This window comes from Arachis hypogaea, chromosome 6 (genome assembly GCF_003086295.3).
Source record: "Arachis hypogaea cultivar Tifrunner chromosome 6, arahy.Tifrunner.gnm2.J5K5, whole genome shotgun sequence".
Classification (NCBI taxonomy): Eukaryota; Viridiplantae; Streptophyta; class Magnoliopsida; order Fabales; family Fabaceae; genus Arachis; species Arachis hypogaea.
Window position 1 is genome coordinate 109,796,164 of NC_092041.1, and position 12,624 is coordinate 109,808,787.

The 12,624-nt window shown below is 29.2% G+C and overlaps 2 protein-coding genes across 4 annotated transcripts; one reads left to right on the forward strand and one right to left on the reverse strand.

Moving 5' to 3' along the window:
• The first annotated feature begins 3,945 nt into the window (after positions 1 to 3,945).
• LOC112755616 (probable glycosyltransferase At5g03795) lies at positions 3,946 to 8,345 on the forward strand. Of its 3 annotated transcripts, XM_025803822.2 has the most exons (6): positions 3,946 to 4,057; positions 4,419 to 4,539; positions 4,886 to 5,744; positions 5,852 to 5,982; positions 6,293 to 6,641; positions 7,375 to 8,345. In XM_025803822.2, exons 3-6 carry the CDS (start codon positions 4,938 to 4,940, stop codon positions 8,035 to 8,037), a joined length of 1,950 nt encoding a protein of 649 aa, XP_025659607.1. In that variant the 5' UTR covers positions 3,946 to 4,057; positions 4,419 to 4,539; positions 4,886 to 4,937; the 3' UTR covers positions 8,038 to 8,345. The 3 variants fall into 3 exon arrangements, with proteins under 3 accessions (XP_025659607.1, XP_025659608.1, XP_025659609.1); XM_025803823.3 differs by lacking the exon at positions 4,419 to 4,539 and having other exon boundaries at positions 3,951 to 4,057; XM_025803824.3 differs by lacking the exon at positions 3,946 to 4,057 and having other exon boundaries at positions 4,145 to 4,539.
• Positions 8,346 to 8,697: 352 nt separating this feature from the next.
• On the reverse strand, positions 8,698 to 11,925 carry LOC112755618 (uncharacterized). Its single transcript, XM_025803825.3, has 2 exons — positions 11,666 to 11,925; positions 8,698 to 10,538 (listed from the first exon to the last, which is right to left on the reverse strand). The coding sequence occupies exon 2, from the start codon at positions 10,493 to 10,495 to the stop codon at positions 9,131 to 9,133; it is 1,365 nt and encodes a 454-aa protein (XP_025659610.1). The 5' UTR covers positions 10,496 to 10,538; positions 11,666 to 11,925; the 3' UTR covers positions 8,698 to 9,130.
• Positions 11,926 to 12,624: the final 699 nt, after the last annotated feature.

A 12,624-nucleotide genomic window follows, 5' to 3' on the forward strand; every position in this document is an offset into this window, starting at 1 on the left:
GGGAGTAACGGTGAAATGTTAATAAGGGTAATTTGAAAACTTTGAATAGTTTTTTAAGTTTTGGTTAATTTTATCAACTAAAATCTATCTTTTATGGATATAGTGTTAATTTTATTTTTTTATGGATAAATTTGTTAACATTTAAATCTTTCATAGTTAAAAATAATTATTTATTCTACATAAAGGACTTTTATTAAAGAAAATTAAGTAAATATATTAATTATTACTATAAATATTTTACAAAATTATGACTAAAATCAAAGTTTAACCATTTCAATGTTAAAAACATTAAAAATAAATAGTATCACATTAAATTTTAAATCCTAAATGATGCTCTAATTCTAGATTAATCTTTGCGATAAATTACTCTTGGATCTATCGAATTGAAAAATACCGCGGTTCATATTTATTAGTATAATATTCATTCTTGAAGTAAAAATAATATGCTTAATGCTAGGAGCGGAGCTATATTACACTTTAGGGAAGGACAAAAATTATTTTTATAATATAAAAGAGATTGAACTAAATATTTTAGGGAGGTTAATTTCAAATTTCTATATACTTTAAAAAAAATTTAAAATTTAGAGGTGCTTGACATGAGGCTTCGGCTCTGCTTAATGCTAATACCTGTTAAAATTTTATATTTTATGATATAATTTTTAAGTTTTTAAACTGATAGACTTATGTCATTCCAAAAATTATTAGATTGATTAATATTCTTTGATAATATTTGTTGAACACTATCGTTGAGTATTTGTGTAAAGAAAAACTATAATAATTTTTGTTATTCAATAATTTATTCTATTGCTTGAAAATAAATTATTATCCCTTTGATTGATAAATACATTTTTTCTAATTTTTTATAGTATTTTATTTGATAATATTACTATTAAAAAAATAAATGACCACAATATTCTATAACATGATGTATAAAATAATTTTTTATTTTAAAATTAATTTTGATTAGTGAAATAAAATTTAAAATAATTTTTTATTTTCTTATCCAAGTTTAAATTTGAATTTAGAATTGATTAACAGCTCGCTATCTTTCAAATTTTAATAACAAAAATAAAATTAATTAGGTGCAAAATATTCAACATTTAATAATTTCAATCATCTAAATTTTAATTGTCTAAAATTGAGTTAGAAATTAATTATAACTTAAACATTGATAAGATATATATATATATATATATATATATATATATATATATATATATATATATATATTAGTACGTAAAAAAAATAATATCTAATTATCTAAAATTTGTTTTGTGAACTTTGTAGTATGTAAAAATAGTAACTTTATTTTTTATTATTTAAAAAATTATCTATAATTAACTTTAATAACCTTTATTATTAAATTTTTACCAAAAAATATCAATTTATATTTTTTTATATACTAATAATTAATAAGTAGATATTTACGCTATTATATTTATTATCTTAGACAATGACTTAAGTTACTTATTTCATATGTTAAATAATATAAATAACATTTTGTATGATTGTATCATAAATTTATTAATTTATTTATATGTAGAGAAAAAATTATGCAATAAATTATATGTTACAAAAATCAGTTTATTTACACATAAATTAACTATATTATCATTACAAAAAAATTATTTATCATATATAATCATTTTTGATATATGTAGTGTCATGTATATATTAGTATGATCTATTTTAATTATGTGAGTGATTATTATTATTATTATTATATTTTTATTACATTAATAAATAATATTTAAAACTAAAAGAAAGAAAAAATAATTAAACTTTTTAAAATTTGAAATAAAAAATTTCTTGTAAGTATATTCAACTTTTATATATGCTAAATGTTATAATATTTAAATATTTAATAATATAGTATTTGTTACAACAATAACTCAAAATATTAATCTAATATATATTTAGTCTGAATAAGATTCCAAGCATGCAAAATCAACGAGACTCATGGTTAGAGTTCTAAATCCATCTTAGGTTCATTATCTTAAGGCTTAATGTGGATAAAGTCCATGTGTCCCTTCTCGGATATTCGTTACTAGTTAGAATAGTAATAGGTACTCGTAAAACATAACCGATTTCTTTCTCTGTCTCTCAATCCCATTTAAAAAAATGTCCTGTCCCTTTCTGTTTTTGTCGAAAATTCACATTTAATTATCTCTTTAGAAAACTCAGAAATTCATGAATATTGATGGATATTCTTTGAAAACTTTTAAAAAAAATTAACAAAAAAATTGTAATATAATAATTATAAAATAATCAATTTAATATAATTTAACACCGTTCATAACATATTTATTATGAAAATAACATTTCAAAAAAAAATATAAAAACATTTTTCAACATAATAATATAACACATAATTTTTTAGAGTGAGACTGAATGATGTAGTGATTTAATTTGATTTATTGAATTAAAAAAATTAAAAAATAATTAATCGAATTAATTATTTAATATAATTAAATTATTATAGTTAATGAAATTTAATAAATTAAAAATAAATAAAAAGATTCTCTCATAAATATGTTACGTTAGCTGTATTATTAAATGTAAAAATTTAATTTTAATATAATATAATAAATAATAAATATAGATAATAGATCAAATGAAGAAAAATTTTTAGCACCTATGAAAAATATACTTAATTTATCTAAAAGTAGAAATAGAATTGGTGAAACTAGTAAAATCACCGACGAAAAAGAGACACCATAGAAAATGAAAGTAAAATCAAGCTCTGCTGCTGACACCGGTTTTATGGTGGTGTTTTTCAAAGCAGCGTAACGTGTTTTCTATCTTCTGTGTCAGCTTCAGCTTCATCACTCTGATATCAAGTTTGTGAGAGTCTGAGAGACACATTAATGTTGTCACGTTTATCATAGTTCGTGTGTTAGAACTTAGAGCAACTCCAATGAGCATAGTTTTGAGGCCCTATCACTGACAAAAGCAAGTAGGAACCGTTGGAGAGAGAGAAAAACTGAGTTCCTTTACGGGATTCAATGTGAAGGGTCCCTCTGAACAGGGACTCAACTAAACCAATAATAACTTGCCACTTGGCAAGTTATTATAAAAATAAATAATTATATAAAATTTAAAATAATTAAATAATTATATTAAATAATTAAATAATAATTAAATTATTAATAATTATAATAAATAATTATATTAAATAATTAAATTATAATTAATTTATTAATAATTTTAATAATTAATTAGATTAAATAATTAAATTTTTATTTAATTAATAATTTATATTAATTATTTATATTATAATTAATATTAAATATTATTTATATTATTATATTAAATTATAATTAATTAAATTTACTTACATTAAAAAATAAATTTAATTTTTACATCTTACAAAATAATTTTTGGTTGGGTTGGTTATTTTTATTTTTTAAATTTAAAATACTAACGACATTATTAAAATTAGTAGTTGTAAAACTAGCCGTTGCAAAATTAGTAGTTGAAAACTAATCATTATTATATTACCGTTATTATTAATAAATTAATATTTTAATACTTTATATATATCATTTACATACACTTCTATTCTCACACTTTCTTCTACTTTTCTTCATCTTCTTCCAAGTTTACTTCTATCCCAAATTTTATATTGTGTATTGTTGTTATATGAATTTATTTAATATTAATATTTTTTAATAGTGAATTATTTTTAAATTTAAATATTTAAATTACATTATTTAAAAAAATTATTATATTAATTATAAGTATTTTAATTAATTAATTAAGTGGGACCACAATAGGGACTAAAGTTAGTTAAATGCTTTGAGTTCCTATTTACTGTTTATGACGCAAAAGCTGATGTGGAGTAACTTTTTATGACAGGTGGGCCATAAACAGGAACTGGAACGAGTTCCCTATTGGAGATGGTCTTAGAAGAGCTTCAAGAACTCTGTGGTAGTTCCAATGTAAGAGTCAATGCCAAGTAAGGTGCTAAATATTATAATTCTCTCTTTTTTTTTTAATTGAAAATTCCACAAGCAACTCATGTTGGTGTTTGTTTCTGGATATGCATGCAAAAAAGGTAAAATCTTGGAACCTCCTAGGAGGTCCAAGTTGACTAAATTAAATTTTTTTATGATATTCAATTTAAATGGAATCTTTTGTTCTTGTCTTCTTTTTCTCATAGAAGAGTCGCATATTGTTGTTTTCTCTGTTCATGAAGTTAAACTGTTCTTAAGTCCTTTTCATTTTTATTTTTTATTTTTTCGTTTTGTTTCTTCTGTTATTGGTTCTTTTTGTTCTTGATTATTTTCATGCCTTCAAGAATAAGTCTTTGATGTTGTGGTTGTAGTTCGGAGTAAAAAATTGAGGGTTGAATTTCATTTATTGCATGGTGGATATGGTATCATCAAAATTGAACCTTTTCTTGTTGCATGTCACAGTAAACGACTAGTTTGTGGTTTGGTCAATGGTAGTTTCAAATTTTGGTTGGTTTTGACTTTGAAGTTTCAATCTTTCCCCTGTTTCTGGATTTTGATTTCTGCCTCCAAAGGAGAAGAAAAGGTGAGTTTCTCTTCCATTTTTTCATTTTGCTTCTTTGAGTTTCTAACTCAATTTTGTTTCAGTAGAATTTAATTTCCTGAATCATATGACAATAAAATTTGCTTTTTGAGCATATATATTACTTATTTGAAAATTCATAAACTGGTTTTGTAGAATTGAATTTATGTGTGGAACTCAGCAGTCAGAATCTTGGTCTATCTATTCCACAACTATGCTTGAATTTGAACAAAATATATAAATTTCTGGGGTCAACTTTCTATGATTTTTTTGCATTTTAATTTGAGTTTATGTTAGCTACATGTGAGACTTTTTTTTTTTTAAGTTTTTGTGGTATATTATTCCGCAGAGATGCTATGGTCATTCTAGACAACTGATAATTGTTGAAGAATTTTAGCAAAATGGGTCAAGAATTCTCTTCCTTCTTTCGGTTCGAGTCGAAGAGGTTGCTATGGTTCATTGGCATTACTTTTGCAACAATTGTAGCTTTCCAGTATCTTGGGCTTCCATATGGTAATGTTCTGCTCTCTCTATTCTCTGCCGGTAATATACCTACATCAGGAAGTAATAAAATCCAGGGCAAAGATCCTCCTCCGGTGCCGGAACCTATTAACAATGTAACCATTTTCAATCAAGGAAATGTGACTATTGAAAGTTCCCTTGAGACAGATAATAGAACTAGAGTGTCAGGGGCAAATGATAGTTCTCCGATTTTCGACTTGGAACCAAGAAACCAAGCAAACAGTTCTCTAGGACTTGGCGAATCTAACAAAAGTTCGACGGTAGAGGGTATTGAGAAAACAGGTAATGTATCTGTGGGATGGAAGGAAGAAAATCTTAGGCCTAGCAGTTATAACAATTCTATGGGTTTGGATCTTTTGACAAATCATTCTGGAGAAGAAAACGTTTCAAGACCAGAACATGAGTCTGCTAGCCTTGATGCTAATTCTACTCCATCTATGACAAATGTGAGCCCGAGAATTTCGACTAAGGGGACTTCGAATGATTCAAACATACCTTTATTTCAGAAAGACAAAAAGTCTAATTCCATGAAAGAAGAGAATGAAGGCAATACACAAGCTAAGAATTCTGCTACAGTCCGCATGCCTAAGGAGAATCACAATTCTCATGCGGCAGTTCCGGAAGTGACAACAGTGTCTGAAATGAACAAGTTATTTCTTCAAAGTCACGCTTCATATCGTTCTATGGTATGTGATTAAGAACTATGAGAATTAAGCTTTATATTCATGACATTAGTATATATATTTGCATTCTGATATTCTCATGCTGTCTTGTGCCATTAATTGGTTGCTAGAGGCCAAAGTGGTCTTCAGGAGTTGATCAGGAGTTACTATGGGCGAGATCAGAGATCGAACATGCACCAATTGTAAAGAACGATCCAGATTTATATGGTCCTATTTATCACAATGTATCCATGTTCAAGAGGTAATTTTTTAAATTAAGATTCCGATGAAACCGGTTCACACTGATATCATCTCAGATTCCAATAATAATATTTTGTCCGAGTTCTTTTCCTTAAATTAGACTATAGTTAATATATTTTTTTAATGACAACATGAACTAAATAGGGACCATTAATATTGTCTATAGTCCACTCAAACAAAACTTAGTACACATGAAATGAACTTCGTTTGGAAAATTTGTGCTTTCACTAGATGTATAGTAGGTTGGAAAATGTTTATTGATGTTTTTGAGCCTATATTTGTTAATTGCCATGTAACTGTTTAATTCTCAGGAGCTATGAATTAATGGAACAGATGCTGAAAGTGTATGTATACCGAGAAGGAGCTAGACCCATCTTACATACACCATTTCTCACGGGAATTTATGCTTCCGAGGGATGGTTCATGAAGCTCATGGAAGCAAATACAAGATTCATTACTAATGACCCGAAGACGGCACACCTGTTTTACTTACCTTTCAGTTCTCGGAAGCTAGAGGAAGCCTTATATGTACAAGGTTCACATAGTCATAAGAACTTGATTCAGTATCTGCATAACTACGTAGAATTGATAGCGGGCAAACATCCTTTTTGGAACAGAACCAGAGGTGCTGATCACTTTCTTGTTGGTTGCCATGATTGGGTATGCTATCTGAGCTTTAGTTATTGGTGCATTCTATGGTGGCTACAATTACCATGACTATGAAGTTTTGGCAACACTTAGAAAATGCAACTAAAATTAAGGTCATACTCTTTTACTATTTGACAATCCTTTGTGATTAAAAAAAAAAAAGACAGTCTGGTGCACAAAAATCCTACATTAAGGCAGGGTCCGCGGAATTTAGTGGCGGTTTCCACAATTTAAACCCGTAACCTTGAAGTCACAGAGACAACTCAACCATTGCTGCAAGGTTCCTCTTCAATCATTTATAATTTAAAAAATAAAAAATAAAGTGTGCAAATTAGAATGTGTTGTCAAATAGTAAATAAGTATGAGTTTAGTTTTAGTCACACTTTTTAAGAGTTGTCAAGTTCTATAACCACTGCATCCACCATAATCATAGTCCCCATAAAATTCACCTTAGTTTTCTTCTTTGTTTCTCTGTCAATTGCACTAGTCCTTAACTCTTTCTATTTTCTACAGTTTGTTACCAATCCTAGATAATGAAAGCAACATTTTTATGAATTTTCACATGGATAAATTATGTGACTATTGGCTTGGTCGTTGGCCGTAAGCAATGCGATTTATACCTAGATCATGCTGCTGCATGTGAATTTTCTGATTCAATCCGGCCGACTAGAGAAAGATTTTATTATCTTTTTGTATTACTTTCAAGTCTCAACCATTCTACATATGACACTTTTCCATTTTGCAGGCCCCTTCCGAAACAAAGGTGGACATGTCTAACTGCATAAGAGCCCTTTGCAATGCTGATGTAAAAGAAGGATTTGTCTTTGGGAAGGATGTTTCACTTCCTGAAACACATGTCCGCAATGGCCTAAATCCCACTAGAGATCTCGGTGGAAAATCGCCATCCAAGAGGGACATTCTGGCATTCTTCGCCGGCAAAATGCATGGTTATGTTAGGCCAATTCTGTTGCAGCACTGGGAAAACAAAGATCCTGACATGAAAATCTTCGGCAAGTTGCCAAAGTCCAAAGGTGACAGGAACTACATTCAATACATGAAGAGTAGTAAGTACTGCATTTGTGCAAAAGGCTATGAAGTGAACAGCCCGCGAGTTGTGGAGGCGATATTCTACGAGTGCGTTCCGGTGATCATATCGGACAACTTTGTGCCGCCGTTTCTCGAGGCTCTGAATTGGGAGACCTTTTCTGTCATTGTTTTGGAGAAGGATATTCCAAATTTGAAGAGTATACTTCTTTCTATCCCACAGAAGAGGTATCTTAGATTGCAGATGAGAGTCAAAAAGGTACAAAAGCATTTCCTTTGGCACAAGAATCCTGTTAAGTATGATATATTTCATATGATACTTCATTCTGTTTGGTATAACAGAGTTTTCTCTGCAATAACTTAGATTGATACAATTTTCTTCATCTTTGCCTTTGTGGTTGGTAGTTTGGGGAATATTTGTAACCAAATAAAAGGTTGATAAGGTCATTTATTGTGATTAGCTCTGTAGGTTTGGTCTTTAGTAAATAAAATAAATTTGTTTCCTATTTTGTACATCTACAAATGAGTGTATGTTAGACCCTCAAGGGGATAACAATTTCATTATAGTGGTGGTGTGTATTTAAATGAACACCTATTTTTTTATGTACAAATAACAATTTTTGTATAAATGTATGTGTTTAACTCATTTTAATACATTTTTATATTTTAACGTATATTTTATATGAAAGTTGATTTTGTGAGTGAATTTTTTGTGTAAGCATAACATTCTTGTGCTTTAAATATGATAGAGTTTAATAAATAATCAGAGGATCAATATGATATGGGAGCACTCTACTATACAGATTAAGGTAGTATAGAGAGAGAATATAAATTCCATTTATAGTTATTTTTGATTATTTTATTGTTATTCAAAATGTGAGTCCTACCTTTATTAATTTCTCTTTCATCTTATTAAAAGAAACATCTGTAAACTTACATATGTACCTTATAATTCACCATATGATTTATATTCTTCCAAATAAACCGGGTGTTGGAAATTAAATCGATCAAAGACAGAGTAATGTGCGTACTTTACAATGGTGGTGTTACTTACACGAGATAATGAAACAAATTACACAAATCAACTAACCCTAGAGCTTGAAATTAATAACCAAGCTTAAAGGCAACACCTCTTAATTCAAGTTTGTAACGTATAAATAAATTTGCATAAACTTCTTTTACATGCACAATAATAATACATGTCCATCTCACATGAAAATAGGTGTTGTTGCCATAGTTTTAAATTGTGCTACAATGCCAAATTTGTGGGAAATACTTATGTGCAACTGTCACAATTGCTATTATGACCCCAAAAGTTGTGTGAGAACTTGGATTGATATTTTTGGATTTTGTTAAAAGCTTGAGAGAGATGATGATGATTGAACAGAATATGCAATGGTAATATTGTAGCTGCAATTGGGTTGTGAATCACAATTTAAAACCCTTACTCTGTTAGATCACTTTTTCCTGGCGGTTTGATTATCTATGACAGTTTGGAATGCACCCGCCAATGCCCTAACCTTGTTCATTTCCTCCATCAACTTGGTAGCAGTTTCTTCAATCACTTCGTTTGATAATTGAGATTCTTTCCTTCCATGCCCGCTTACTATTATTTCCCTTATGTGTTGTTGTTGTTGTTGTTGTTCTTTTTTGTGTGGTTTTGGTTCTTCTTCTTTGATCACTTCAACTGCTTCTTCTTCACTTTCACTTGCTCCTCCCTGAATTAGTAGTTTCATGTTCTTCTCTTCCAATTTCCTTTCCTCCTCGTTTGTCTCGCTTTCTTGATCTTCTTCTATCACTCCAAGTTCCTTTTCAGGTTCTTCCATAACCACAACCACCGCCTCCTTCGCGGCTGAAGAAGAATCTTCTTCAGCCACGAAGACATGAGGATCTTCTTGATCATTATCATTCTTGTTTGTGCTCTCTTCCTCTTGTGGTGGTGATGACTCTTCCTTGAGTTCTTCAGACACCGTAGAAATCACCCTTTCATCGTCACCAAAATCATCTAGGTCATGGACACCACCTTCTAGAATCTGCTCCTCTTCATTTTGAAGAACATCTGGATGATCAGGTAGAAGAAGAAGCTCATCAACCTCAACATCATCATGATTCTCCTGTTTAACTACTTCAACCAGTTCTTTAACTTCCTCTGCTTCAACATCAGACACCTCCGAAGAAGCTTCAGCAGAAACAACCTTGCCAGGCTTGGGCTTAACAGAAGAACCACCACTCTTCGTCAAAACCGGCTTCTGTTTAACATCTCTAGGAATATTCCTAGAGGATGTTTTATCAGAAGCCGGTCTTGGCGAAGGGATACTAGTACTTTTTGAAGTACTAGTATCCCTAGGACGGCCGGGAGAAACAAGTGCTTTCTGAACTCTAGTAGTAGCGCTCGAAACTTGTAGTTTGGCCGGACTGGACGACGGCGAAGAGGTAGGTGTCAGTCTAGGTTCAAAAGATCTTCTTCGAGTAATTGCGTCAGATTTATTAGGACCAAGAGGACTACTACCATCCTTGAATGTGGAAGCATAATCAAGGCTTGAGCGAAATGTTGCCTTAGGATAAACCAAGCTACTACTATTGCTGCTGCTGTTGCTACTGCCAACGGATTTGTTTCTCTCTAATGTTGAAGGCGTGGCGGTTGTGGTGGTAGTAGTGGTGGTGGTCTTGTTGGCCGTAGTAGTGGTGGTGGTGGTGGTCTTGTTTGTTGTGGCGGTTGCTGTTGCCGTGGATGATTTTGTGGTTCTTCTGAAGCTTGAAATTAGAGAAGATGTCTTCTTCTCCTTCCCAGCAGCAGTTACCGGTTTTGCTTTTGTTGCCATGTTATTCAGATTCTTCCTTAGCCAACAAATTCTTCGGAAGAATCTGCATGTTCCATCAAAGAAAAATGTTATTTTAATCAGCTTGTACATATTTTAATTGAAAATTCAAAAAATACCACACCAGATTTTTCTTAATTGTTTCATTAAATATTTTTAGGTGAAGACTCACATGCAGTTTTCTTTATATGAAGTTATTAGTTGAGTATCGTTAGATAATAATTTAGTCAAATATATCAAATTATCTAACTATTTTTAATTAGTAAACTCACGTGAACATAATTGCAGTTAAATTTTCACTATATTTTTATTATTTAACATTTTTTTTGTTCTAGTTAAGAAATATATACTAAAAAATTATATTTTATAACAATAATTGAAAAAAAAAATTAAGAGAATATGTTTTTATATAAACCAGTATTATGCAGAATTTTCATATATAAATCATTACATATTGTATTCTTTTTATGATTTTATATCAAAATATATACTATTGCCACTTCATACAAGAATCATTATATATTATATCCTTTTATTTCAAAATAAATAATATGTTGCTACTCCTGCTTTTTGCTGCATTCTCTTTTTTTTCTACGATTGATTTTTCTGTTTGGAAATTTGCATGTAATATAGTGCTTGAGTGCATTAAAAAATTATTGACCCCCTAAGTCCATCTTATACATAACTGAGAAAAGTGCAAGTTTGTTTTTCTCTGCTTTTTTAACATTAAAGTTGAGAGAAAACATTAAGAATATTATTCAATTATTTCTTCACATTAGATACTTGTTGGACAAGCAGAAGAAAACATGATCTTTCTTTTTTCTTGAAAATAATTTTTTTCTCCATGCATGGGGATTTAATGACCCATACACCCATTTTGCTTAAAAAAAATCACGTTTTATCAATTCACTTAAAACTCATCAATTATCAATATATTATTTTGAAATCTTCTTTTATTACTCATATATAAATTAAAAAAAAATACAAGGAAAAGATGAAGCAAGAAATCATAATGCATGCAATTATCAAAGAAAAGATAGATAACATCATAGCAAAATATAACCCTAAAAAAAATATAACCCTTTAATATCCAAAGAAAATAACATCATATCAACCAAATGAATCAAATTAACCGAAAAGCAAGTAATGTCACGTTTAATTTAGATAACATACCTAGATAAATGAAAGACCTTAGAAGAATGATTCTTGGGCAATGCAACAAAAGTATATGAAACTACTCAAGGAAGATGGAATTTTCCTCAGAAAGAGGAATTGAAGAGCAAAAGAAGAAGAAGAAAAAAACAAAAGGAAAAGAGGGGGGGAATTTTTTCAGAAAGGGGTTTTGACTTTTGATGAGAGGCCTAATAATAATAAGAAAATAATAAATTAATTAGGCGCAAATTTTGCAAAACTCAGAGGTGATGCAATGAATTGAAGGGAATGAAATTGATGCAAACCCTGTCTTATATTTTTGAAAACGAGCTGTGAATAACCGCGATAAAATGGGATGCCTAGTTGACATTTTCCATTCTCGGAAAGTAAATCCAACTCAGATGATCTTTTCCAGCTACATATATCTTCATTTTTGGTTGTTTTCTTGCCACTAATTTTGTCCAATTATTATATATGTTTATGGTATACACAAAAAAAATCATCAAATCAATCATTTTTTAAAAATATATATTAAATATAAAATATATGTTAAAATAAATTAAATAATATATTTTTATATACAAATATATAATAACTGATTTATTTAGTAACTAATTTTTTTATATAAAGATAACGTTTTTGTTTATCGATAATGAAAAATATTGAAATATTTTGAACCGTATTTAATTTCTGCTGTTATGAAATTCATCTAGTAACACAATAATCCTTCTGTAGATAATCTGTTTTTTAATGAATATTTTTAACTCTAAATAAAATTATTATGTTAGTTAAATATTCTTTTATAATAATTAATCATTAAGAAGTATATATATAATCTTAAAAGTATTCTTGATGATATTACTTTGTATAGAAAATTCTATTAACACTTATTTTTTATTGTTAGTAGTGATTAAATATATTGGCAGAAATATTTTTGTGAAGATTATTTTGATGGTTACGCTACCTTTTGGACACTTTTT

Coding starts and splice junctions, on each gene's coding strand:
- LOC112755616 (XM_025803822.2), top strand. CDS start 4,938: ATGGGTCAAGAATTCTCTTCCTTCTTTCGGTTCGAGTCGAAGAGGTTG. Junction 5,745..5,851: donor ACGCTTCATATCGTTCTATG/GTATGTGATTAA, acceptor ATTGGTTGCTAG/AGGCCAAAGTGGTCTTCAGG. Junction 6,642..7,374: donor TTGTTGGTTGCCATGATTGG/GTATGCTATCTG, acceptor TCCATTTTGCAG/GCCCCTTCCGAAACAAAGGT.
- LOC112755618 (XM_025803825.3), bottom strand. CDS start 10,495: ATGGCAACAAAAGCAAAACCGGTAACTGCTGCTGGGAAGGAGAAGAAG.